This window comes from Squalius cephalus (assembly GCF_949319135.1).
Source record: "Squalius cephalus genome assembly, chromosome: 18".
In the NCBI taxonomy this organism is placed as follows: Eukaryota; Metazoa; Chordata; class Actinopteri; order Cypriniformes; family Leuciscidae; genus Squalius; species Squalius cephalus.
The window spans coordinates 1,122,330-1,150,016 of NC_137139.1; the positions used below are offsets into that span (position 1 = coordinate 1,122,330).

General features: G+C 38.6%; 1 protein-coding gene across 3 annotated transcripts; it reads right to left on the bottom strand.

The window, feature by feature from the left end:
* Positions 1-505: 505 nt before the first annotated feature.
* Positions 506-27,687, bottom strand: LOC307145520 (hydroperoxide isomerase ALOXE3-like). 3 transcript variants are annotated; one of them, XM_079848762.1, is made up of 16 exons: positions 27,498-27,542; positions 27,332-27,390; positions 27,062-27,212; positions 26,612-26,816; positions 19,705-19,786; positions 19,471-19,593; positions 18,035-18,138; positions 15,522-15,691; positions 15,266-15,409; positions 14,609-14,812; positions 7,261-7,347; positions 6,744-6,913; positions 6,239-6,360; positions 4,533-4,633; positions 1,092-1,262; positions 506-827 (listed from the first exon to the last, which is right to left on the bottom strand). In XM_079848762.1, exons 3-16 carry the CDS (start codon positions 27,203-27,205, stop codon positions 648-650), a joined length of 2,007 nt encoding a protein of 668 aa, XP_079704888.1. In that variant the 5' UTR covers positions 27,206-27,212; positions 27,332-27,390; positions 27,498-27,542; the 3' UTR covers positions 506-647. The 3 variants fall into 3 exon arrangements, with proteins under 3 accessions (XP_079704888.1, XP_079704889.1, XP_079704890.1); XM_079848763.1 differs by having other exon boundaries at positions 507-827; positions 27,541-27,687; XM_079848764.1 differs by having other exon boundaries at positions 507-827; positions 27,509-27,537.

Genomic DNA, 27,687 nt, shown 5'->3' on the forward strand with positions numbered 1-27,687 from the left:
CTGTCACTTAATGGTGTCCACATTGTGTGCTGTGTGTGCCTCATAGGTTGGTTAGATTCTCACCTGTGCGTGTGGGTGTGTGTGTGTGTGTGTGTGTGTGTGTGTATAGTTAAGTGTGGTGTAGCAATTGAGGGCTACAGCAGTCCATCTCCCTCCTTTAAATTTTCTTTTGTATTTTTTATTTTTTTTTGGTACATTTGCAGTTGTTTTTGTTTTTTCTTTGTTCCTTTTTTGTGACTTGTGAATATTGACCTGTCTCTCTACTCGCCCGCATATTGGTAACGAACTTGTGTGCCCCCCTGTATAGGACTGATATATCCCGGTGGCGTAGTTGAGTGTTAAGTATAGTTCTGGGGTCTCTATTTTCCCTATTACCTAACGGTCCTGCCACATATGCAATGTTTAATATCGCAGGATTGTACTGATTAATGTCACTAGATGGCACCACAGATGTAAAACATATATCATAATCCACAAGTTTAAAAAAAAAATGCACCACACATTAAGCAGAGCCTTTCACATCATTTTTTATTTTCTCTGAAAGGCAACATCCATGATTCACTTTGATTTATTTTTGCTTTGGTCTTTATTTTTATTTACAAAGCTATTAATAGAAAGACAAATGTATTAAGGACTACTGTATCCTTTCAAATGGCTACACTGTTGTCCACATTTTTGGGGCTCAGATAGGTGTAGGGAAGCTCCAACTTCTTGTTCCGCTTCTCGATGAGATCGGACAACTCCTCCAGATCCTTTTGAAATTCTTCAATGAGCTTGCAAGGGACCTCTTCATCATACAGATTTTCAGGGAATTTTCCCAGAGGGTACTACAGACAGAGTATCAAGATTGTAATCGTAAATAACACGTTGATAAGAAACATGTTTAACACACTACGCATGACAGCACTAATACTCTGTAAGAGCCCACTGCAACTCTATGCTTACAGTTTGCTAAACCTCTTTTGTAATGTAACAGTCAGGTAATGCAAACTAGAGGAATGAAAGCAGTGTAAGTGAGCCATTGTCATCCAGAGTAATATGACACCATTTTGCAGTCTTTTAACATGTACCCTGATGGTGTGAAAACTCACATGGTCTGCAGAGTCGTTGCTCAGGAGTTTCAGGACAGCCATCCCATTCACCGTGGTGCCCACATCAGGCAGGGTCTCCAGGATCGTGCGCTCATCGGTCTGGCCTTTCTTCTTGGGAGGGGGCTTTCTGAGGGCAGTGGGGTAGTTAGGCATCCAGCCGCCAAAGTCATACTGGGGGGAAAGAATTTGTGAGAAATAGGGCTGTCACTTTACGTTCGAAAATCGATTGCACAATCGATCGGACCAACCAACGCAAGTTTCGAAAACGAAAATAGGGAATCGATTTTAACGGTCTTTTCTCGGAGCGCGTCCAGCTCGTCATGTTATGCCCGCAGCGAACACGCGTCACACAGCAACTGCAGGCTCTGACAAACACGCATAACAGCAAATGATCCTTCTGCATAATGTGTCTCTTTTTACTACAAAACTGTGAATTTTCCCGGTATTCAGACAGTTTCATGCATTCAGATACAGATTCGGGCTACGGTCTACAAACGCCTACGTAGGCGAAATTTGTTTGACATTTCTAATCGTAAACACAGCCATGTTGAAGCCTGCAGTAATGTTTTTCATATATGCTGCTATGGCAGTCCACTCTGCTTATTGCTTTTCGAGAATGTTGCACTAGTCATTGTGCGCGAAACTTCACGCCAATAAATCATCAGAAATATTGCTGACTTGAGCGCGTCAGGCGCGGCACGCCCTCTTTACGTTCGTCTTAATGCCTGTTAGTTGTCCGTGGATTTGCCCATATTTGGCTTTTTTTTTTTCAATTTTCGATTTTACAATCGATTCAATGAACACTTATGTCTCAAAAATCGAACAGGATTTTTTAACAAAAGTGACAGCCCTAGTGAGAAATGTGATATACAAGTCAAATATTCATAAAGAATAACAAGAGCGCATAATTCACATTACTTAGGCCATGGAAAGTGGATATTGACAGGTTTTTCTCGTCGTCCTGGGCTACTTGCTCTAGGGCAGTGGTTCTCAAACTTTTTAGTCATGCCCCCCTTAAACACAATCTGGTGACAAGTCAACAGTCTTAAGAAGAATGATTCAGTGGAATTGGTGCTGCTTTATCAAGGCAGAGCGCAAACCACTATTCACGCACTTGAAAGCCGTTGTAACGTCTGTGTTCTGTTTTTCTGCTGATCTCCTGTGCACTTAAGAGAACCGCTGCCCTAGGAGGTTAAAGCTTCTTGAGGTAATGTTACAGTAATAACAGAAACAGTTTAAAGTAGAGTCTGCAAATATGGGTTCGTGAAAGGTTGTTGACATTTGAGCTCAATATCAAGAAAGTGAAAACCCTCCCCTTAATGCTGCTGAAGCTTGATTAGCTGGGATTGTATATAACTCGGTCTATATGTTTGTTTCCCAATCAGAGCCAGAACAACAGAGGGTTTTTGAGCTCGAACACTGAATGTCACTGTAGCTTGCAGTAGAGATGAAACAAGATCTAAGTGCGGCAGTCTTAAACTTTAATTACAAAAACAAACTCAAATCTTTACAAAACAGAATGTCATGATCAGGAATAGAACAACCAACTAAACAAGACGTTAGAACTGACAACTGGATACGACTAAACAGGGCTTAAGTACACCACAAACAGAGGAACTAATGAGACTATTTAACAAGACACACCTGAACTAAGGACTCTAATCAAATCTGTAACGGAGGAAATCATGGAACGGAGGAAGACTGAACTAATTAAAGCCAGGTCAGTAGTATCAAATGCAGCACTAAGATCGAGTAACACTAAGGCTATGTTTACATGTAAACGATCTGAAGAGAAAACGCAAAAGTGCCGTTGCGTTATCACTTTTTATTCTGCTTTTAGACGAGCGTTATGGGGGGGAAATCTGCGTGCATATGGTGACGCAAAAGTGTGTGAAATTCGATGTAGTATGCACTCCAAGCGGCTAGATGGCAATGTGAAGCACTGCCACACAACAACACCAAGTCCGCGCGTCTAGCACACTTTTGCGTTTTTACCCTTTAGACGGGAACGCGACGGTGGAGCGTTTTTAAGATTTCCACTCTGGAGGGTGGTTTCACTTTTTTGCGTTTTTAAGCCCCAAAACGCCGTCACCGTCTAAACGAAAGGCACATCTGATAAAATATTTTTACATTTTCACCCGCGAGCGTTCTCGGATGATCGGATGACAAGAGCAAATCATTTGTGACTCTAACGAGAGCTGACTCAGTACTATGGTACGGTCTAAATCCGGACTGAAAATCCTCACAGATATCATTTCTTTCTAAAAAGGAACATAGTTGTGAGGATACCACCTTTTCTAGTATCTTTTACAGAAAAGGTATGTATTAAACCTAGTATGTATTAATAATGGGGATGGTACAAGAATAAATGTTATAAATGTGAAGGAGACAACAGTTGATATTACAGTAGTATCTGAATCAATAGCAGGGGTATGTTGGTGGGAAGTTAAAAAACACGATTGGGAGTACAATAAGGCTACCGAACAAGCCACTGAACTGCCCCTCCAAACCCCCCACAGGCTATCTGAGTTTGAGACTGACTTAAAACAAAGAGAAGTCGCAATTCACACTTAAATCGCTATTCTAGACATTAGCATTAGGCTATTAAAGTGTTTATAATGAAGGAATTAAATTATTTAAGCTACATGTAAGTAATATTTCTATCATATATATATGTATATAATTGACCCACACTCCTAACTAGCAGGTGGCGGTAATGCACCTAAAAGTTGTATGCCAACCGCCATAAACAAGCAAGAAGTTGCTTGTCAGACAAACATGATCCTCGCTGTAAGCCATGTCACACTGCAAGATCTCAGTTGTCATAAATATCAGACTGTACGACAGTCAAGACGTGTTAAAAACGTACGAATGCAAGAAAACTCGTCAGGAGTTTTACATCATCAATCAATGACGCTGACAGTGAGCTGCGTTACACGTTACAGGATTGAAATGGGGGCTACAAAGAAATCTCTAACGTTAATTTTGGTCATGGCTTGTCTTGAAAAACAAAGACTATTTGACGGTCGTCATAGGAGAAGTCACACTGCAGGACTGAGATTCAAATCTTCTGACACTGCCAGAATTCTGTCGGTGGTAAAATGTGATCGCAGCGGTCAGAAGTCAAACTAACGATCAAAGACTTCAGATTTTAGCCAAAGATCAGAGGAATCTTTTAGGATTTGCTGAATTTCTCTCAGACGGCCAAATCGTGGCCAAAATCGCACAGTGTGCACTCGGCTTAACACACAGGCCGCAAAATATGGGAACAGAACTATACACATGAATCAAAATACATGAACACGTGACACTCAGCGTACAGCTAGAGGAATGTGTGGAGCAATTCGCTGGATTTGAGGGAAAGTGTATGAGATTAGGATCACGGACTGCAGCTTTAATGGCTCTGTGTGATTGGAAGTGAATTGACTTGTACTAACTGACCTGTCCACTGTTTACAGCAGCATGTTGGGCTGATGCAGTGAAGATCACCATGGTGACAAACTTGATAAGCTCTTTCAATGTCTGAAAAGGTGATGGTATTCCTGTAAAGAAGAATGAAAGGCTGTTTCTGTGAGGAACTCAGTTTAGGATATTTATACATGCACTCACTCACTCGCACTCACACACACACACACACACACACACACACACACACACACACACACACACACACACACACACACACACACACACACACACACACACACACACAGAGAAATGGAAAGTGGAGCCATAAACCAAACTTTGACCTGGTTAAATTGTGAATTACAGTGGGGTTTACAAAAGAGGTTGTGCCTCAAAGCAAATATCAAAACTTATTGATAGAATAGATAGATAGAATAGATGGAAAATCTATGATTCTATATACCTTATGCTGTGCAAATACTAATCTGAACACACACACACAAAAGAAAGGAAACCTTTGTTGGATTAAATGTCCTAATATGGCAACAATTCCGTTGGAAATGCATACTCATTGGTTCCTACTACTTAATTCTGAAAAAACAGAGATTCTAATTATTGGACAAAAAACTTCCTCACGTAATAATCTAGAATACTGTCTAACACTTGATGGCTGCTCTGTTAAGTCTTCGTCGTCGGTTAGGAACCTGGGGGTGCTCTTTGATACCAATCTTTCATTTGAAAGTCACGTGTCTAGTATCTGTAAAACTGCATTTTTCCATCTTAAAAATATATCTAAATTACGTCATATGCTCTCATTGACAAATGCGGAACAATTAGTTCATGCTTTCATGACATCAAGGCTAGATTATTGTAATGCTCTACTGGGTGGTTGCCCTGCACGCTTAATGAACAAATTACAGCTAGTCCAAAACGAGCGAGCTCTTAACGCATTATAGTCTTTCACGTCTACTGTGATCTCAAAATTCCGGCCAGTTAATAATACCTAGAATGTCAAAATTGACTGAAGAATGGCGTCTACGCTAATTTTAGTGTCTTTGTTTATCCCAAGGTTTTCCCGCAGCCTGCCGGATCCAGGCCGTATCCAGATCTGATGAAGGATCTGCGCCTGGACCCGATGTCATAGCGGGGTGCTGAAGTGCCAACTAGTCTCTCCTTAAGGAGGATCCCTTTACCACTCTACAGATAAAGCGTTGTGGGGAAAATGCGGTTTGCGTATCTACCCCGAAGTGACAAAATTCTGTATCAAAAATGTTAAGGCCAGACAAGCAGTTTTTTAAGGCTTGGTTTGTAGGGAATTACAAACCTGCGCACATATATTCAAACGCGCATACCAATAGACTGAACTCGTAATACGCATGTGCGCCATCAGCGTTTCTCACAGGTTTCACGTTTAAAGTCTGTGTAGAGTTTCCTGTTAGAATGGTGTCGTGTTGGCGGCCCCTAATTTAATAACTAATGATCGTTGCGACCGAAGTGAATCAATCAAATTAACTTTAGCTGGAAAATAACTTTATTCAAGAACTGCTATAAAGCCAAAACAATCTCTGTTACTTTAAACTATCCTTGTATCTCTGTAAAGCCGCTTTGGAACAATCTACATTGTTAAAAGCGTTATATAAATGAAGATAACTTGACTTGTCTAGACACATTTTTATCCCACCAGAAATCACACTTGCAGCATCTTCAACTGCAACAGCCCTGATAACGGACTGATAACAGACCTGAGGAATGTCTTTCCAGGAAGCCATTGGTGAATATCTCACTGATCCAACGCTGCAGCTCTGTGTCCTTCTGCACGTCTTCATCATGTTGATAGTAGTGTGACAAGAAAGCTGCAACAAACCTGTAAGCAACCTCACAGTCAGATGTTTTCCAGGTTTACATATTTACAGCTTTACTTTTTTTTGAAGATTTGCTTTGCATTTATTTCTTAAGCAGGAATTTATTCAAAGCGACTTACAACACAGTACATGTGCAGCATGTGCTTACTGACTACACCCATGAACCTGTATAATTGACGATGTATTTGTTGAAATATGAATCAGAAATTGCACCAGGATGTATTAGTTCAGCCCTAAAAACTGGATGTATTATGTAACACACACACAGAGAGAGAGAGAGAGAGAGAGAGAGAGAGAGAGAGAGAGAGAGAGAGAGAGAGAGAGAGAGAGAGAGGCATAATGCCTATCAATAAAACACTAGACTAAACTCCACTGGTAGTCATACTTGTTGATGATATTCCACAGTATCATCCCATCATCTCTGTAGTAGTAGCAGGGCACAGTCTCCAGGCCTCTCTCAGAGATGTTATCGGGAAGACAGAGGGCGCTGTAGGTCAGGGAGGCAGTAGCACGCTTCAGCAACTCTTCCAATGACTCTCCACCTACTCCTGCATACTAAGAGTGGTATCATTAATGGAGAGAAGACATGACAAAGTTAGGTCAAAGGCTACTGTATAACAAAGTTCTGTCACCACAAATCCCATAATAATTTCCACATTTTTAAATAAAAAATTATAAATTTAGTAAAGGCAATCTAGCAATCTTTTACTAGCAATTTAGCAATCTACTGTTCAAGATGTCAGTCATCACAGAAAACATTAAAGAGCCATTAATGTATTTTTTGTACCAATCTTACAAGATATGTTTGCAGGTACATAGGATAGTGAACTGAATTCAACAATGTATTGGATTATAATTGAAGACTGAACCTTTAGTGCTCTTTAACCATGACATATGCATACCATTGTAATGACCCCATCCGTGGATATCAGTCGACTCCGGGCCATGATGTTGATCTGGAGCGTGTATCGCATATGGGGAAAGAGGAGCTACAGAAGGAAAAGTAAGTTAGAGATTAGCATTCACTGCCTTCACATTCTTTGAAGATAAAAATATATGAATAAAGAATGAATTTTAATTTCTTGTCTGTGAGTGCGTGCGTTATTGCACCTGCGTGTGTACCTGTACCTGCAAGCCTGCTTTTGTATGTGACTTCCAGTTATTCTTACATGAATTACAGAATAATTACATTTGAGAGAATGGTAAGATCCCAGCGGGCACCTTGACATCAATTTGACATTAACAAATAGTCAAGATTTTGACCACCATGTATGACATGTATGAATATGCATATTTTCATTATATTTTGTAATTATTTCCTTGTGGTTGAAACGATGCCCAACAAAGGTATCAATCTGACATGTTTTTTCTGGTCCCTACATCTCAGGTCAATATCATTGACATTAAATCGATGTTGATTTGATGTCAGGAAATAAGACATCAAATTGATGTGAAATTTATGTCAAAACAATGTCTGAAAAAGTATATTTATTACTCATTGTAAATCAATGTGACTCATTTTCAACATCTAAAAGACCTAGCCTAAATGATCTTGAAAGTTGTAGGCGGATTGGATTTTGGTTGAAAATGAAAGTGGTGTTGACGTCTAAATCCAATGTTTGTTTGACGTCAAGCTCCAGCGTTGGGCAGTCGTTGAATTTTGGTTGGAATAAACCAAACAAAAAGGTGAAATGCATGGCCACTTATTACCAGCTTCACTTAAAACTAACCAGATTTACTTTATTTAATTTCCGGATTAAAGAAATCATATTTTGTATTTTAAAGTCACCATGATGGTGGTTAGCGTTTGCTTTAGTTGTGCTCTTGACCCTTGACTGTTTATTATAAACTTTTCTCTGACTGCTATAATTGTGTGTTTATAAAGCACAATTGTTAAGCACAATTGTGTGTTTATAAAGCACAATTTTCTCATGTAAAGCCATGAGAAAATGAGATCAGGTGATGTTGGCTGTTTATTGATGATGAATATGATGACGATATCATCATGTAATTGCATGAATCCCTGATCTTATTCAGTGTCTAATGCTTTGATTATCTAGGACTTGTGGTTTTAATATTGTTTTATTCATAATAGAAGTCATTTGATTCTACAGCATATCTAGCAGTGTTGTTTATCAAATAATATACTTGGTTTTTAAAAACTATTTAGTACACAAAAACCTTTCTTCTATGGCATTACTTAGACGCACACAGACATCAAGAAACAGCATATGAATCTCAACAATGGTGACAATCAAACTAAATATTCAGATAATCAGATCAACTCCAGCTGCATAATTTATTAAAGCCGCAATGCATGCTGGGAGATAAGGGTGAGCTTTGATTGGTGGTACCCAGCATGCACTGCATGAAGCATTTCATTGATTGTCACCATTGTTGAGAGTCATACACTGATTCTTGATGGCTAAGTAATAATGTAGAGGAAAAAGTTTAATGCACTAAATGTTTTTAAAATCCTTTATATTATTTGATAAACAACATTGCTCTCATGCTGTAAAATTAAATGGCTTCTATTATAAAACATTAAAAACACAAGTCATATATAATCAAAACATTAGACACTAAATAAGATCAGGGATTCAAGCAATTACATGTTGATATCATTGTCATCATCAATAAAGAGCCAACATCATCTGATCTAATTTTCTCATGGCTTTTTTAGCTACAACAAATGTGCTTTATAAACACACAATTATAGCAGCCAGAGAATTTTTTATACTAAAAAGTCAAGGGTCAAGAGCACAACTAAAGCAAACGCTAACCACCATCATGGTGACTTTAAAATACAACTATTGATTTCATTAAAACAGAAATTAAATAAGTAAATCTGGTTAGTAATAAGAGAAGCTGGTAATGCTGTTTGTGGAGTTGTTTACTCCTCCCCTGCTGAGATCGTCACAGATTTAACCCTCTGGGGTCTAAGGTGTTTTTGGGGTCCTTGAGATGTTCTGACATGCCCTGACATTTTTGCTTTTTTCAGTTGCTTATAAACATATTAATGGCAAAGGTGTAAATTCACTCTATCTAGCACAAACAGGACTACCATCATATGTGAGCACCATGCATGTACATGTTTGTATTTTTGAGAGAATAATGTTTATGCATGGTTATTGAAAAAACTAAAAACTAAAGTTTCTGAAATAAGGCCATAAAACACATTCTAAATATGTGTCAATAAGACTTTTGACTAATGGATGTCATCGCCTAGAGTTTTTTCTTCATTTTTTCTTGATCCTGCCTAATCATTCACATAACACAATGCATTGATTTAAATTTTGCAAAACACTTTCTGTCTGGAAAGGCAATATGCGGAGTGGGCATCAACGATCATGCATATTTAGTGGTTCGCACCTGGAGACAATGGGGCCCGCATACTTAATGAGCCATTCATTCAGGTGTGTCACAAGAAAGAATGCAAGAGCAACAGTTGGAAGCATCTCGTGTTTTTTTTATTTTTCCACAAATTGTGCTTGCAAATTGGCCTATAATATCAAAAGGAAAACATGTCTAGTAATTGTGCAGTTAATTCTCATACTGTATTTTCAGTTTTGGAATATTTATCCTCTCCCCAAATTTGTCACTAATAAAACACAATAAAATTTTTTAAAGAAAAGGCTTATATTTACCTTTTATTAGTTTGTTTACATCTACCTTGTATTTTTATTTATTTTTTTATTAAAAAGGTTACAATTACAACAACAATTCAAGTGTAATCTTTCTTTGTGAAAACTAAAGTATACATTTTATCATACATATTTCAAAGTTAAGGATTCATTACTTGAATATAGGTGTAAACACTATAACATATTATTTGATTATTTTTGACAAAACATACTATATTTAACATATGAGCAAAAATTGGCAAACAAAAGCTTATTTGAGGTGGCAGATATTTTACAGTAAAAATGTATAATCTATCCAAAACTAATCAATGAAATGTTGTCTTTCATATGTCTGTAACATAGTAACTTTCGTTTTTATTATAAGAAATATAAATGTTAATTTGCAGTTTAATACGTTGCTTATACAAATACATTTTATTTCAACATATTTCACTCGATTTTTACTCAGTAGCCTATAGCAATACAGTTTGCTAAAAGCGAAACATTCACAGACAGAAACGATTCAAATTTAAACCGTCTTTTGCCAGTTGTGGTAAACAGCGGCATCTCTGCCGTTCATTCATTCATTCATGCACAGATACGCGCCGCACTTGAGAATGAAAAAAAAAACTTACTACATTATTCCATAGCCTCGGATCTGTTGCTCCTCGTACTTCTGAGGTAAATTTTCCATTATAGTATTATTCCTCACAGCGCTGCGAGACTGTGTAAACAAGTACAATGATCTGATGTGTTTTCTCGAGCTGATGTGGGCGTTCACAGTTTGCGTGGATTGCCTCAGACATTTGCGTTTGAATAGCGTGCGCTCTCCGGGGCGGGGTCACATTACATCTGAATGAGCTCTAATTAGCTCGACTGGAATCGCTCTCTTTTAATACAGATTTCACAAGATGAGAATATTTGTTTTTTATATAAATTACTTCATTTAAAAGAAGAGAATTCAAGCTTCATGCCTGTGTGTCTGTATGTCTGTTTGACTGAGTATTCGCTGAGTTATGGTTCATTTTCGGACGCGTTTCAGAATGGACTACACGGACAGAGAGAAGGCAGAACTCGCTTCGTGTTTATTTTTCTTTATTTGGCGAAAAGCACAACACTTTGTTTTTATTGTGAGTATACACAAAAATAATACACACTTAACAGGATTGATTGATGTATAACACAAGCATATAAGATAAAAAGTGATATTTTATTTTATTTATTTGTTTTCACTGATAAGGAAAAAAACGAGCCTATCGCGCCGGCGCGATAGCCGACCTCAGGGGGTTAATGTGCTGCCATGCATGTCACATTTTTTTGCGATGGTTATTCCAACCAAAATTCAACATCTATCTGACATTGGAGCTTGACGCCAAACAAACGTTGGGTTTAGACGTCAACTTGACTTTCATTTTCAACCAAAATATGATGTCTGACTGACGTCACATTGACGTACTGTGTTTTCTGGGTGTATAATTGACATTAAATGCTAACAAAGCTTGACATTGTAATGACAGCAACATCATGACATCTTGACGTCAAATAACTGTTGAATTGACATCAAATGCCAACAAAGCATGACATCAAAATAACATCAAAATGACATCAGCAGAGGTCAAAATCTTGACATCAAATTGACATCGACACTTTGACATCAATATGACTTTCATTTTTGACCTATTTCGTGACGTAATTTTGACATCAGTGTTGACGTCATATTGATGTTAAATTGACATCAAATGCCCACTGGGATGGAGATGAATGGGTTTTAGTAAGACATTACTTGTACCTAATGTTCTGTGTAGTCTGTGACCAGTGTTGGGAACGTTACTTTAAAGGGCACCTATTATGCCTCTTTTCACAAGATGTAAAATAAGTCTCTGATGTCCCCAGAGTATGTATGTGAAGTTTTAGCTCAAAATACCCAACAGATATTTTTTTACAGCATGTTTAAATTGTCATTTTTTGTCTGTTTTAGTGTGTATCCCTTTAAATGCAAATTAACTGCTCCTGCCGGCCCAGGGGGTGGAGCCTCACGAGCTTGTGCTCAGCTATTCGCGTCCGGTGTGAACGCACAGTCAGAGACAGGACAATCTTATAATATCAGAACAGAAACTCTCAGAAGCAGTGTTCATTTCGACTCGGAGTCGGACAATAATGCCCACAGAGCCAGAGGATATATGCTGTATGGAGATAGAACAGGTATAGTTTAGTTTAATTATGGTTATAATTTACTTGTCATCTGCTTTTATCCACTATTAATACAAGCCTGCTGTAGCAAACCCCGTCCGAATGATGACCAAAATATACTGATGAGTTCAGTGAAGTTTATTGTACATCACACAAAAGATCGCACTTTCATTTCTTCCGTGTCCAGTCACGTTAGGCCTGTTGCTCCGGAGAGTGTAAGCTTGATCACAAACAGTACAGATCCGTCCTCGAGTAACAACAGGAGTAAATGAAGACTGCTATGTTCACTCTTACATCCATCAACAACACACCTCAATCGCTTAGGAGACATTCTGGTCTACAGCTGCTCAAGCGTCGAACAATGGCGGACTCTGTGTCCAGCTCACTCAGTGCGGGGCTATGCCCAAACTGAAGTGTCAATCAACAGTCGTGGGAGGGGCTTGTGCAATTCTACGTCACATTGCGCCAAATCTGAGAACAGCTCATTCTGAGACAGTGCTTATGATTTATGGGGATTATAAAAAAAACACTGGGTGGATTTTTATCATTCTAGGGTGGTTTTGCTCACACACTGCCAACACACATTTATGTTCAAACACCATGTAAAAGTGAATTTTGCATAATAGGTGCCCTTTTTAAAAAAGTAATTAGCTATAGTTACTCACTACTTGTTCCAAAAAGTAACTGAGTTAGTAACTGAATTACTCTATAATAAAAGTAACTCGTTACCAGGGAAAGTAACTATTTGCGTTACTGTAAAAAAAAAAAAAAAAGTTGCTATTATGTCAAAGAATTTGGAAACACTTTGCAGTTTGAATGTCCTGTATAAACAAAATTACGGAATGTTTTTGTTTCCACTGTTCGATCGCGTCCGCGCCTCACACACACACACACACACACACACACGCACGCACACAAATGTAAACACTTTGCGCCTTTTCGATCGCGTCCGCGCCTCTCTTTCTCTCTCTCTCTCACACACACACACACAACACATTCCAGCATTCCAATCTTTACATCGCAGCCTGCTCCAGAGCCATGTTCAGAGCTAAGGCGGGGCTACAGATTAGGTGTCCCTAAAGAACCCGCGTATAACAGTAGTTCCGCATTACATTAATTAATTTGCACGCGAGTTTTATTTATTTTTATACCGTGTATTCTCCGTGTAAATGTATGCACCAAACCATGACGCCCGTACGGGTACATGTACCGTTCCACCCCTAGTTCTTGCCTTTGACCTCAATGAATTTGAAGTAGTGCTTATATCTCCACCTTGAAAATGCCAACTTTTTATCGGATTGCTCCTGACTCGCCATCTCTGCTGCTTCATTGAATCTCTGTTTAGCGTGTGTGTGTGTGTGTGTGTGTGTGTGTGTGTGTGTGTGTGTGTGTGTGTGTGTGTGTGTGTGTGGGGCGCGTGTGCTGGCATGTGTGTAAAAAACACTGGCTCTGATTGGCTACCATGAAACTCATGACTCTGCCTTAGCCAATCATAATCGCTTACCTCGTTATTAACCCACCTCCTCACTAGCTGTGCGAGCCAGGGGTGCGTTCGGATTACACAGTTTATTCAATCAATGCATAGTAACGCACCGCATTTAACGTCCAGTAATGTTAACGGCGTTGTAACGACGGGAAAAGTAATTAGTTAGATTACCCCGTTACTGAAAAAATAACGTTGTTACCTATTCCAAACACTGTCTGTGCCCACAGGCTTTAGATATCTCAGTCTCGCTCTCCAAAAGGCAAATAATGAAGGGCAGGCTTTTTCACAAAGCCACATCTCTGAGGTAAAATAAACAGCTGTGACCACAGACTACAGCTGGAAAACTCCCCTGCCTTCAAATAGTATAGAAGTAACCTACATTATTTAAAGCTACACTGTATAATATTTTAAGTTGATTTTTAACAAAAAACACTTTGTTCTTTCAAAATTATACATTCTCATTAATGTGTAATAACTTCAACTAATTAATTATTCTTGTAAGTGTATAATCTGCTTTTTAGAATACATACGAGCGAGTCGCTCGAATGGCGGAAGCCATGTTGCACATCCATCTTGAAAATACATTAGACAAAGAGGGACATACCTGGAAATTCAAGCTTCGCCTTTCGCGTTTTTACACTCAGTGGCGCCGTGACGAATGTGAGGGGGAGATTACTCGCGACTGCCGGCAGATTTGAAATAATACGGCCACCATAGTAGTTAAAACGCCCTCGAAATGGGAGGGGCTAGAAAGTAATATTCAGCTGGTAGTCATATTCAATTTCACCGCTAGATGGGAGAAAATCCTACACAGTGTAGCTTTAACTCTCTATCATGCTTTCTCTCTCTGTTTTTCTCTGTGGATATGGCATGTCTGGAACACGGCCCGGTTGTTCTATGAGCCCTCGCCGTTCACACGTCAAACCAACTCATGCGCGACAGATTCAATACCTTGTGGAGAGGATGTGAAGAGGGAAGATTGCGCAACGTGGCCACGGTGAACACCTCCGCCAGCAGGTGAGTCCTCAGCAGGTGAAAGTCCACCTCGTGAACGCCAAACTCTGCGTTTCGGACGAAGATCTTGGCCAGTTTCCAGTCGGCCTCTGAATCCGTTGGGAGGAAGATGGGGTTGTCTTTGCTGGGCTTTTGCCTTAACTGTGCACATTACATTTGAACATCCGTGAAAATGGTACAAACGGTTTCTGAGGGAATCTGGGTAATTATTTTTAAAGACATTGACATCTAAAAAAAAGGTTTATTTAATTTTTAATCATTCAGACATGTTTGCCTACTCATCAGTTGTACATTATATATCACCTTTTCTTTGTTTCTTTGTAATAATTTGGTTATTTACCTCATCTTTCAAGATTTATTCATCTGTATTTAATTTAATAAAGACTGACCACGTAGTTCTGTTTGGGTCAAAGCAATTCGATGTCACCCTGGGATATCGCTTCTTGAGCATTTCCCAGCTGAAGCCAATTCTATTCCCTCTACATGCTCAAGGAGCGATATCCCATACAGCGTGATGTCTTGTGTTCTCCCTCAAAGAGCCGAGGTTTTATTCATAACCTGTGGATTTCTGCACTCCGGATGCAAGATACGCACCTGAATGGCGATGGGCTTCATCATGCCTTCAGGGTTGCAGTACAGCAGGACCAGGGGAGCCGTGAGATACTGCTTCCTGCCACTGACAACATTCCCCACCAGCCCGTCCAACATCTTATAGTCAGACAGGAAGATGTTCCCTTTCTGGGTATGGGGGTAGATCACACCAAAGAATGAAGAAACCCAGGAAATGAGACAAAACCAAAGCAAACCAGACCCAGTCATTCCAAATCATTGCCATTAGCAAGTAGCGTACCTCCATCTCCTGCTCCAAGCTGCTCCCTCTTAGGGTGTCTTTGACCATGTCATCTGTGACGGGGAAGTTCTCAGGCAGAGTTGAGCAGCGCTGGATCATCATGGGATTGAGGCCATTCAGAAACTGGTAGCCAAAGAAGTCATCCTTATCCCAGTGCTCCTGACAGTATTCTGCAAAGCATGCTGTGTCAGAACATATCCCTTACGGAACGAAAATATATTTCCAATATATGAATGATCAATATAATAAATGGTTTAACAGTATATTTGAAAATACACAGAATAATATAGTGTGTTAATATATTACAATGTATTGAATAATACATAAGGAATTGCCGCTTTTCATATATTGAAAAATATCGGACAACATATGTACTAATATATCATAATGTATGTAACTTTATATTCAGTAATACACTTCATAATATATAGATATATATGTGATTAGATATGGTACTGCATGTGTAATATATTGCAGATATATTAATAATTACTCATACAACTTAAACACACATATATAGAGAGAGAGATAAATATAGAATGTAATATATTTCTTATATATTTTTTAATTAATTTACATTATAAGTGTTTCATATTTTCAAGCTAATTAACAAAAGCACAAGCACACCTGCATGTACTTAAGTATTTATCCAAGAGACTATCACTGTGCTGAGGAGTGCACAGCCATTACTTTGTTAAATATAATAATTATAGTTTAAATGATCTATGGCCAATCATCAACCGAACCACAGGCTCTACTCTTCAGCACAATGGTAACTCCAAAAACTCAGATATACCAGAAAACCTTTCTAATTAAAAAATAATAGAACAATAAACACCAACAGATCTCAGCCCTATATTAATATTGAGCAGAACACATTAAATAACACTTAATTTGAACATTTGCTCTCCTTTAACAGTAACAGTTAGGGAAAGATTTTTTTTTTTTTTTTTTTTTGCAAATCTGAGCCCAGACGGCCTGGGTAAAAATAATGATTTTTTTTTTTTTTTAAATCAATATTACCTTTTGAGAGGTCTAACTAGGGGTTTTTAGGGGTGCTGAATCTATCCCAGCCATTAGGTTTGAGTAAAAATGACTCCAAGTCCATACAGAAATTGTTTTATTGAACAATTACAAAACAAAACTTCCTAAATCAGTTTAAAAATGAACAAACCTCATCCAACTCCCCTGCATCTTCCTCACTCCTGTTATCATCTGGCTGGTTGATGTTCTGGCAAGAGTTACCATGACAGTTCCCACAAACAGAAATACGCTTGACGCCTGAGAGTGTCACATTCCCCTGCACAGTTGCAGCTGACAAACTTCAGAAGGTAGTCCAGTGCAATGGGATCTGTTGTAGGGACTGGTGCATAACCTTGTTCTCCTTGTTTCCATCCATACTCACGGACATCCAGTGATGGACTTTGTCTGAGAAACTGCCTCCGACTACAGGAGCTGCAGCACAGCACTCTCTGCGGGCATATCTCCAGACCAGAGATCGGCTACTGCTTCAAAGTCCATCACTGGATGTCCTTGAGTATGGATGAAAACAAGGAGAACAAGGTTATGTGCCAGTCCCTACAACAGATGCTATTGCGCTGGACTACCTTGTTTGTCAGCTGCAACTGTGCAGGGGAATGTGACACTCTCAGGTGCTGCTGTAAAAAGCAAGGGGTCAAGCGTATTTCTGTTTGTGGGAACTGTCATGGTAACTCTTGCCAGAACATCAACCAGCCAGATGATAACATGAGTGAGAGAGATATAGGGGAGTTGGATGAGGTTTGTTAAATTTTAAACTGATTTAGGAAGTTTTGTTTTATAATTGTTCAATAAAACCACTTTTTATGGATTTCTGTATGGACTTGGAGTCATTTTTACTCAAAACTAATGGCCTCTCCAGGCGTTTCCCCGAGGATTTGGCCGTGGATAAATTGGGAGGTGTTACTAGACACCTATAGGAACACATGCTAAAAAAAAAAGCTATTGGTAGGAATTTTTTTGCAGATTGCCAAAAAAAAAATGCCTACCTTTCCCTAACTATAAGAAGCAAAGCATGATGGGAACTAGAAATCTGTTGTAACTCATTCCATGAATGTGTGTGTGTGTGTGTGTGTGTGTGTGTGTGTGTGTGTGTGTGTGTGTGTGTGTGTGCGTGCATGCGTGCATATATATATATGTGTGTGAACATACATTCACATTTATATGGGAACATGTATGTGCAATATACGTACACAATAAAGGATAAAACTTTGTGAATATTACATGTAATGCTATTTTTGTCTTCATTTATAAATATTTTATATTCATTAATATATAGCCATACATGGTCAATGCATATATTGCAGTATATTAAAAAATATATAAGCACTAGTTTCCCATATACGGGAATTAATTATGTAATATATCGCATTATATTTTGCTGTATATTCCCATATAAATTTGTTACGTAAGGGTTGCTACATGTTATTTGCAATACAGTCATTTTGAACAGTTCATTCATTTAAGATGAGTACCAATGGTTTTCGATCTGTTTTCACAAATGATTGCTTCCAGCTGGCAAATGCTTTCCCACGATTTTCTGCTGTCAGCTAATCCAGCTAGCTTCAGAGCAGCTAACCTGCACACACAGAATACACAGGTACACAGTGCAAACATTAATAGTGTAACTAGCCTTGATATACTACCTATGGTCCATCCTAGCTTTAGTTGTGAGCATCTTTGTAGTTAATATTAGATATTATATCATTACTGTCTTGGAGACAAAGCTATTTTGCGAATGCCATCCACTTCCATGCAAAATACACTGACTATACATGGATCATGTTTTTAAATCAACACAGTTCATTTTTAACTAAAGTATACTTAAAGTTAAATCTAGCTTAAATATTCAGCATTTCCACCAGTGCAATCTATAACTAAAAAAACACCATATTTAGGCTAATCTACAAACAGAAAACATTGATACAGTCCATTGTCCTAACAATAATGGTGAAATGGTTAAGCTTGCTGTCATGGGCTTACTAACGAACTCTCTAAATGCATCTCTAGAGTTACCATTACATTATAGCCTGGATGCCAGCTGAACTTAGCCCCCCCCACAATATTTGAGGTCGGGAAGTTCGGTCTGGACTTGATCCGTTGCGGAGCAACTATGCTCGAACCAGAGCTGTTCGGACCAATCAAATTGTCAGGGCGGGCTTTATACGATGATGGACAGATGATCAACAGTAACGTAATCATCCACGTCACCAAAGAGCGCTTGGGTTGAATTCGTGACTGGTCAAGACTGTTTTCCAAAGATGGCTCCTGCCTGTATTCGCGAAGTGTACTGTCTTTATAAAGTATCTTCTTATTAAACTGTCTGTACAAAGTTCTCAATGCTTCGGTTTGCATGTAGGGACCCTCATTATGCTACCGTGTTAGGGTGGGGCTATTTTGAGCCTTGTTAGTGGTATTAACTAGCGCTTTCTTTTTACTTACCCTATGCCCTATATACTAGCGTTATAAGCTAATCTGTGGTTCGAGATAAAACTGGGTATATTCGATTAGCATGAAAACACATCCCAGAGAACGGTCAACTTGGTACCCATGTGTTATTAACCCCTAGGTTCATTTTGCGCCGGAATTGTCCTTTAAGCACGAGAATATGTCTTCTCCCTAATTTTTATGCAGAGTGAAACTACACCTGCTGCCGCTACCAATAATTGTGATCTGGAAGAGGAAGCCTATATGGCAAAGATTGACCATGAATAGGCCTACTGTCCATATTGCATGTAATTGAAATTAAAATAGAGTCGACACCTGTTCAGTTGTTTCCCTAAATTCTTAAATTCTTATGGTTGTGTTGTTCTAAAAACAAAATATTGGGGCCAGCAGACCCGTGAACACTGAACAGTGTGCAACAAAGACATGAACACTACAGGAGGGTTAAAATGACTTGGTCACTTACTGAGTTCCTGCGGTGAAGTAAAACTCTGTTTTCTTTGTGAAAGAGAATCGGACTTCAGGTGGCAGACAGAGGGGAGTGTCGCAATTGATAACTTGAGGCGTGTCCTCAGCATAGACACGCCAACTGGGGGTAGAATATTCAGCTGTACTTCAACGGAAGGAATTTAATTTCTCTGAATTTATTTTAATATAACACAGACACTTTGCTGTCACACCCGACTTGTTGCCCACCAACCTGAATAGCTTTTGTTGCTCCTCTAGATGCCTCATCCTTTGTTTTTGGGCTATTTGGTTGGTCTCCTGGAACACCAGTGAAGCTGAAATGCAAATGCCAACATTAATTCACAATCTAAATTTATGTTTGCAACCGAAAACATTTTTGAAAGAAAAAATGTAGGTTATATTTTGTGTATATATATATATATATATATATATATATATATATATATGTATATATGTATATATATATTGTTTCTTGACCACAGGACGATGATTTGTCATCCATGTAAAACATTTTTCATACACAGCAAAAACTCCAGTGTTAAATTAACTCTCCTGGGAGTTTATTTGACGCCACACTCAAGAGTGTTAAATTAACTCTCCTGGGAGTTTATTTGACTCCACACTCAAGAGTGTTAAATTAACTCTGAAGCAGTGTTAAAGTTAATGAGATAATTACGTGATTAATTGAGTGATGATTGAGCATTATTGAAGACACCTGATGATAACAACATTTTTCATAGACACTTTAATTTGATTACAAATGTGCTTTATTTGAAAAAGGTGAATAGTAGCATTAGCCTATAGCTAATACAGCACAGTCTTCTGAAATACATTAAAAAATATGTTTTTTTTAAAATATGCCATCACCCAATGAACATCACAACAATAGGCGAGTTTCCATTACATTTTTGAGAAATGATGGCGTTTCCATTAGGCTAACCGATGTTATGCGACTAAAACTTAATTTTTTCCTCTTGCGATAAGTAAAATCATTCCAAAAACCATTGCAACAGACGTTGGTGGGTTTATGTACTATATCCCAGCCACTGCACTGGCCATTATTATTAATGGAAGGAGATGTATGTGTGTTTTCAAAGCATTAATGGTGAGGAACGACCCTTATTATACTTGAGAGCGGCACATATGAGGAGTTTCTGGGTGTTTCTCCCTCAGATCTGCTTCGAGGTCTTGATTGTGGCATTTATTTGAGGTTTAGAATCCATTATTCCTGTAATTCTTTTGTCTTATATGAATTTAATAAAGAGCTCCGTCTCATATTCTGTCCAAACACACCGCGTCATCTACGTCAGGTGACTATAAATGCGCAAAAACTGTTTCCATTGCTAGCCTGGCTAACGTCAGACCTCGTCTCATTGAGACGTGGTCTGGGAACCACATGTTCATTTTCTCGTATTTGAGGCGTGGTTTACGAATGCCCAGAGTCGTTTATTGGGCGCTACGAATGTCTATCAAATGCGCCTGTACGTAGCTCATAGCCAATCGTTTCAATTATACCAGATGACGTATGTAGAGCGACAGAAATTCGACGAGGAAGAAGACGATGGCTGAAGAAGACTAAACTACTTAGAACACTATCTAAGGCTGCATCGAAAGGTAACTTCGCGTCTGATGCCATGTTGGACCCATAGATATAAACAAACTGCTTCGGTGTGTCGCATAGACGTCGTCATCATCTTGCTGCTCCCTCCCCGTTCTGTGATTGGTCCCCTCGCTGAGGCGAAAATCTGGTCCATGGTGTCCAGGCTGCCTAGCAGCGTGAATAAAATCGCACTGCGCGCAAGACATCATGGGGAAACCCAGGCTATTCCATTGCAATTTTGCAAAATATTTATTTTTCGAATTGCCTGAAAAACCACCTCATGTGAGCGTAAAAACTTTTTTGCAATAAATGTGAGTTTTTGCGAAATTGACATGTTTCCATTGGGCGTATAGTCAATTCGCAATTTCAATTTGTGCCATTTGAAGGGTAATGGAAATGCGGCCAATGACAGCCATGTAATCTCTAGTCCTGACCCTGTGCAGGAGTTATACTTTATTTGAGTTACAAATGATTAGAGTCCTCATTAGAGTTACAAATGATTTGCTCTTATCATCCGATCGTGGTTGTATCTTGCTATTAGTGTTACTCGATCTTAGTGCTGCATTTGACACTATTGACCACAACATTCTTTTAAATAGACTCGAAAATTATGTTGGCATTAGTGGAATTGCATTAGCATGGTTTAAATCAGGGTTCACCAATCTCGGTCCTGGAGGGCTGATGTCCTGCAGAGTTTAGCTCCAACCAGCTCCAACACACCTGTTTGAAAGTTTCTAGTATGCCTAGTGAGACCTTGATTAGCTGGTTCAGGTGTGTTTAATTGGGGTTGGAGCTAAACTCTGCAGGACATCAGCCCTCCAGGACCGAGATTGGTGAACCCTGGTTTAAATCACACTTATCTGACCGTTAACCGATCATACTAACCCTAACCCTAAACTGAGATTCTGATTATTGGACAAAAATCTAGAATACTGTCTAACACTTGATGGCTGCTGTGTCAAGTCTTCGTCGTCGGTTAGGAACCTGGGTGTGCTCTTTGATACCAATCTTTCATTTGAAAGTCACGTGTCTAGTATCTGTAAAACCGCATTTTTTCATCTTAAAAATATATCTAAATTACGTCATATGCTCTCATTGACAAATGCGGAACAATTAGTTCATGCGTTCATGACCTCAAGGCTAGATTATTGTAATGCTCTACTGGGTGGTTGCCCTGCACGCTTAATAAACAAACTACAGCTGGTTCAAAACGCAGCAGCTCGAGTTCTTACCAGAACCAGGAAGTATGACCATATTAGCCCAGTTCTGTCAAAACTGCATTGGCTCCCCATTAAACATCGCATACATTTTAAAATATTGCTGATTACAGTAGGTAGCCAACCAGAATGCCTATTACCGTCGAGCCAGCTGCCGCGGTGGTTTTGAAACTAAATGCAAATGTTGAAACTAAATGTTGTGGCAAAAATAAACCATAAACCATTTCAAAGTCATTCGCGAAATGACCGCCAGGTGGCGCAAAGGGATATTGTGCAAAACAGCAGCAATTGCCGCATTTTTCCAATTGCCGTAATGTAAGTGGGGTTAATGTCAATTAACAGTAAGGATGAAATACTACAACTATGGTAAACAGAATAGAATTTTTTCTACGGACAGAAAAATCGAATAAAAAGTTAAAAATAGAGACGAGAACAATATAGCCTATATTTCATATTGTAGGCCTAGACGTCGGTGGGCGACAAGCCTATTCCCCGGGGAGCAGCGCGATTAAAAAAAAAATGTAAATAAATTAATAACAAAAATAACAAACAGAAATAGATTATGTGCAATGAAGCTGATTATTTTTACTATTCTATTGAGGAATGAGACAAATGAAGAGCGCTTCTCGCTTGTGTGAGCGAACACACAGTGGAGTAACCAACGTTTGGGCATTTCACAACGAGTAAATTCATGGCCGAGTGGTAGAACGTATGTTTCGATCATTTAGATGACACGGGTTCAAATCTCGAACCAACTTTTTTTGTTGAATTAGCCTATTAATGCATTTTATAGCCTATTATTGATGCAGAGAGATTTTTCTAGTTCTAAAACTCAGTTACACCACAGTTTTTTGCTTGTATTTATAAAATAAAATTACCATGCATTTCCATTTTACACTAAGAAACAAAAATTATACAACAGAATGACTTTACATCTGTAGCCTATAATAATTCCAATCGTAATTTCAAAAGCAGTTATGTTAAAAAAAACATTTAACATATGGTTCCACAGTAATCAATGCTACTTCACCAATAGACCATATAAAATATATAAAATAAAGATATGCAACAGGCACGTTTAAACGACAAACAATAAAATCAGAACCAGTATTCTGTTACGTTCATGGTTCCAGTGGCCGTAATGCATGCTCGGCTTTTCAGAATGTCACAAAGCGGTTTGAGGATGTTTTGAATGAAATATTGAAGTTTATAATTAAGTGTTTTCACACACCACGACGAGCGGCGCTATGCATTGTTCTAAAGTCGGGTTTTATTCTGGCATGTTGAATTAGTGTTCGACAAACGCGGCGGCACGTTCATTTGGATTTATTTAACTCGAGTAAAATAAGTTAAGATCTTAACAGCTAAAATAACTTAATAGGCTACTCTGCAATTTTTCGGTCATACAGATAAGAGTAGAGTAGCCTACATCGTTCAAAACTGTAAACTTTTATTCATATTAGGCTAACGACAAAAGTTTGTCTGTCGTCTCTGTCTCCAGGAACTGCGCGTCACACAAATGAACCGAACGCCACTTGCCTCAGCTCAGTCACGATACGAAATTAATCGGCTATGTCTAAAGGCCCGTTCACACCAAGCACGATAACTATAAAGATAACGATAAAGATAACTATATATGCGTCCACACCAACGACCGATAACGGTCTTTTTATTCTAAGCACACGCGCGTCCGGATGATCCAGATCCATTTTAAATGCGCGAGACCTTTAAATTAGAGTGGATTCTGATTGGCTGTCAGTGTTTTATCGTTCGACAGCTGGAAAAAAATCGTTCTGAAAGTGATCCCAACGATATCGTTCCTCATATCTTTATCGTTATAGTTGTGGTGTGAACTCTGTTATTCTTTAATATGGAGAACGATTTTTAGAATTATATCTTTATCGTTATCTTTATAGTTATCGTCCTTGGTGTGAACGGGCCTTAAAGCCTGATTATGTAATCCATATGAAACCGAGAGGTACAGAGGATCTACTCAAACATGTTTAGCTATCATGTGAGCGCTTCCCAATGAGGAAAGGATGAGGAAAGGGGGAAAATCTCGCTCTAATTAAATGTAGGCTAAATCGCCCTGAATTAAATTGTAAAAATGTATTTATTCAATAAATAAAATTTATTTTTCAATGTTGCGATATTGTTAAAAAACATCTATAACAGAAATATTACTACATGTAGCCTAAATTATTTAATTCCTTCATTATCAACACTTTAATAGCCTAATGTCTAGAATAGCGATTTAAGCAGTGGCTTTATCGTGGGGGTGCAGGACAATAGGTGTTAATGTTCCGTCTTTCATATGGAGAGTGTCGGATAGCCAGCCTGATGAGCAGGCAAAGGCAACATTCTTTTAAGGATAAATCTCAAAATCTCCAAAAGTCCATATGTAGCCCCTATATCTTATTAAATTATAAATATTGTAGTTTTATTGATTGCATTTAAAGGTTGTCCACACACAATTTCAATTGAAGTGTTCAATCCAGTTGTTTCAATTGGTTTTGTTGAGTTTTAGAGTGTGTGAGCAGTGTGTGTGATTGTTAACAATCTGGCATTATCCAAACATGAACTGTTGATGAAACGCGTTCATGCCATGAAAGAATGGGAGTGAGCAGCAGATACAGAGCTCTTTAATTCGCGATCAACCTCGTTTTATTGTAAGGTGAATTCAGCAAGGCTTTGAAGCAACAAAGGTATTTTTCTTACAGTTTTTTCTTTTGTGATTTGTGTGGATGACACGCAGCGACATATACAGTATTATCAGCTGTATGATGAGTTTTTACCCTGAAATGTTTAATTTCGAGAGAGACCCGGCGCGCGCAGTGAGGGAGACAAAATAAACTTACTAAAAAGAGATCCAGCGCGAGAGAGAGGCAAAGAAAAACGCCTGTTCTTAATTTATGTTGCTCTGAACTATTTTCGTTTTGTACCGTTTTAATTTTTTAACTTAGCTGCAATTTCGTTGGCAATACACATGTAAAATGTCACAAGAATAAGATTCTGTGTTTCTTATTTTGCATCGCAAAGGGAATAAACTCTAAACTCGATGCAACCCTGTTTTAAATAAATAAACTGTCCCGACACTTTATTTAAACCTTGAAATGTGCGATGGGTTTTCAAACTTAATTAATTTAGTGTTCTTTTACATTTTTTTTTTTCTTTTTGTGTGTGTGTGTGTGAAAGCAATAGCCTACTGTAGGCTATTGAAAGTCTTTTTCTGATTTGTTCGATCTGTTTTGAAAAATGTCTTCCGTTGCTATGGCCGGGTATCACTGTCAGTCATCTCAATTTCGTGAATGATTCACAAAACAATAATTTAGCAGATTTAAAGACGAGCTTCATCATCTTCATTTTCTGGTGCAATCGGTTGACAGTCTTCCTTCATCAGATGTGTCGTCTGTGCAGAGGCTCAACTGGAATGTAGCAAATTTATGTTGTAATGTACAATTGATAATTAAACAAGATGCTTGACTTTAATAAACACTAAACAGTTACATATTTAAGCATCAAGAACGGAAAAACATAAACGCTGTCGCCCGTCGGCAACACTGAGATTCGATCTCAGATCGCTTGAAGCTCCGCGAGGCTCATGTTGATGCGTTGACCACAGAGCAATAGTCCGAATGCAGTCAAGTTAACGTCTATATGCTCTTGCAAAGCCTCGTTGATGTAGCCTGATATTTTTCATTATTAAATTTATTCAATTTAATTTCAGTAATTTCAGTATTGTGATTATGAATTTGTTCAATGTTTCATTTGAATTGATCTGCTACCAGCTTTCAATCGCTCTCAATGAGCCGCGGCGCAGCGGCAGATAGAGAGAATAAACTGACACTTTGCAAAGTCTGTGATTGTAGCGCCTCTTAGCGGTAAGAGGCTGCAAATACACACCCGCAATTTACCGCCGCGGGAACGGAGACAAGTAGTATGTTGAGGGTTGATTTGTGGGGAAGGACTACACGCCTGCACACATATATTCAAACTTTAGCTGGACAATAACTTTATTCTAGAGCTGCTATAGAGCATCACAGTCCCGCCCACAGCCGGTTCCGGAAGTAAAAATTCAATACAATTTCTCCATTGACAGTTGGGATATAAGCCATAAAAACGTAACCATACATGGTAGACTTAAAACCAGCTACGGCTGTACTAAGCGATTATATATGCTCATATAACCGCCAAAAGTTCATGGGGCACTAACCTTGTTTTGAGATAAATGCCTTTTATTCTGCAATATACAAAAGTGTGTGTGTGTGTGTGTGTGTGTGTGTGTGTGTGTGTGCACATGGTGCACAAACTGGAGTGCCTACCTTTAGCAGGTCTTAAATAGAGCTTCTCGTCCCAGTCAAGCCAGCAGTAGCACGGAAACAAAACCTCGTCTCCTTCTGGCGTGTTGATCGTGATCTTATCGCAGAACCACTGGTCGTATACAAGACCCATAAACGGCTTGGAGTAGAGCTTGACAGATATGAGCTCTCCCAGGGAAGCTTCACAGTGTATCTTAAATTCTCGCTTCTAAACAGACATATGTACAATGGCGTATTAGGGCCATTGTAGGTAAACAAATATATAATAATATGCAGTTGGGTTTAAAATTCAGAGAAGAAACATTTTTGTTTTTAAATTAAAAATTATTATTTTTATCATTACTCCATAAAACTTTTATACTCACTCTTTCAATTATCTTCCATTAAATGTAGCATTGACTGATAGTTTTTAGTCCAAAACTCCATACTGTTGGTTTAATTGGGTGCACTTACCTGTCCTCGCCAAAACCACCGAATGTAATTTAGAATCTTTTTCTCACTCTCGGCCTCAGTGCCACGCAGTTTGATGTAGATATGGCTGTAGGTGCCCGCCGAAAGCCTATCTCCTGTGTGTAACGTTACTGTGTAGATCACCATGGCTGTTCTGCAAAGTAAAGGACAATGATTTTTAAGAGATAATCCAAACATGATGAGACCACCAAAGAATATCCCCATGTCCAGAGAGGGAGAGAGAGAGTGCGTAAGTGAAAGAGAGAGTCTCACCTCGTACTGTATGAGAAGTCACAATGTTACTGCTGTAAGAACTGCAACAACTGTTGTAACTAGATTGATTGTAAAGAGAGAGCAGTTTATGTCATGGAGATTACAACAAAAATGAAATACATTTTAATTGAACACTCCGTTGCAAAGATCTTCAAAGTTTTATTACCAGGTTTTTACCAAAACAAGGACCTTGTTCCTTTCAAACTGACCTGAACAAGAAGAGGCCGAGCATTTTATAAGTCCCTTGTAATGTATTCATTTTCGTCATGGTCCAATCTAATGAGTAATACCTTCTTATTACAAATAGGGAAACATCTTCAAACTTAAGTTCATGATTGCTTGGAATGTTTCATAAC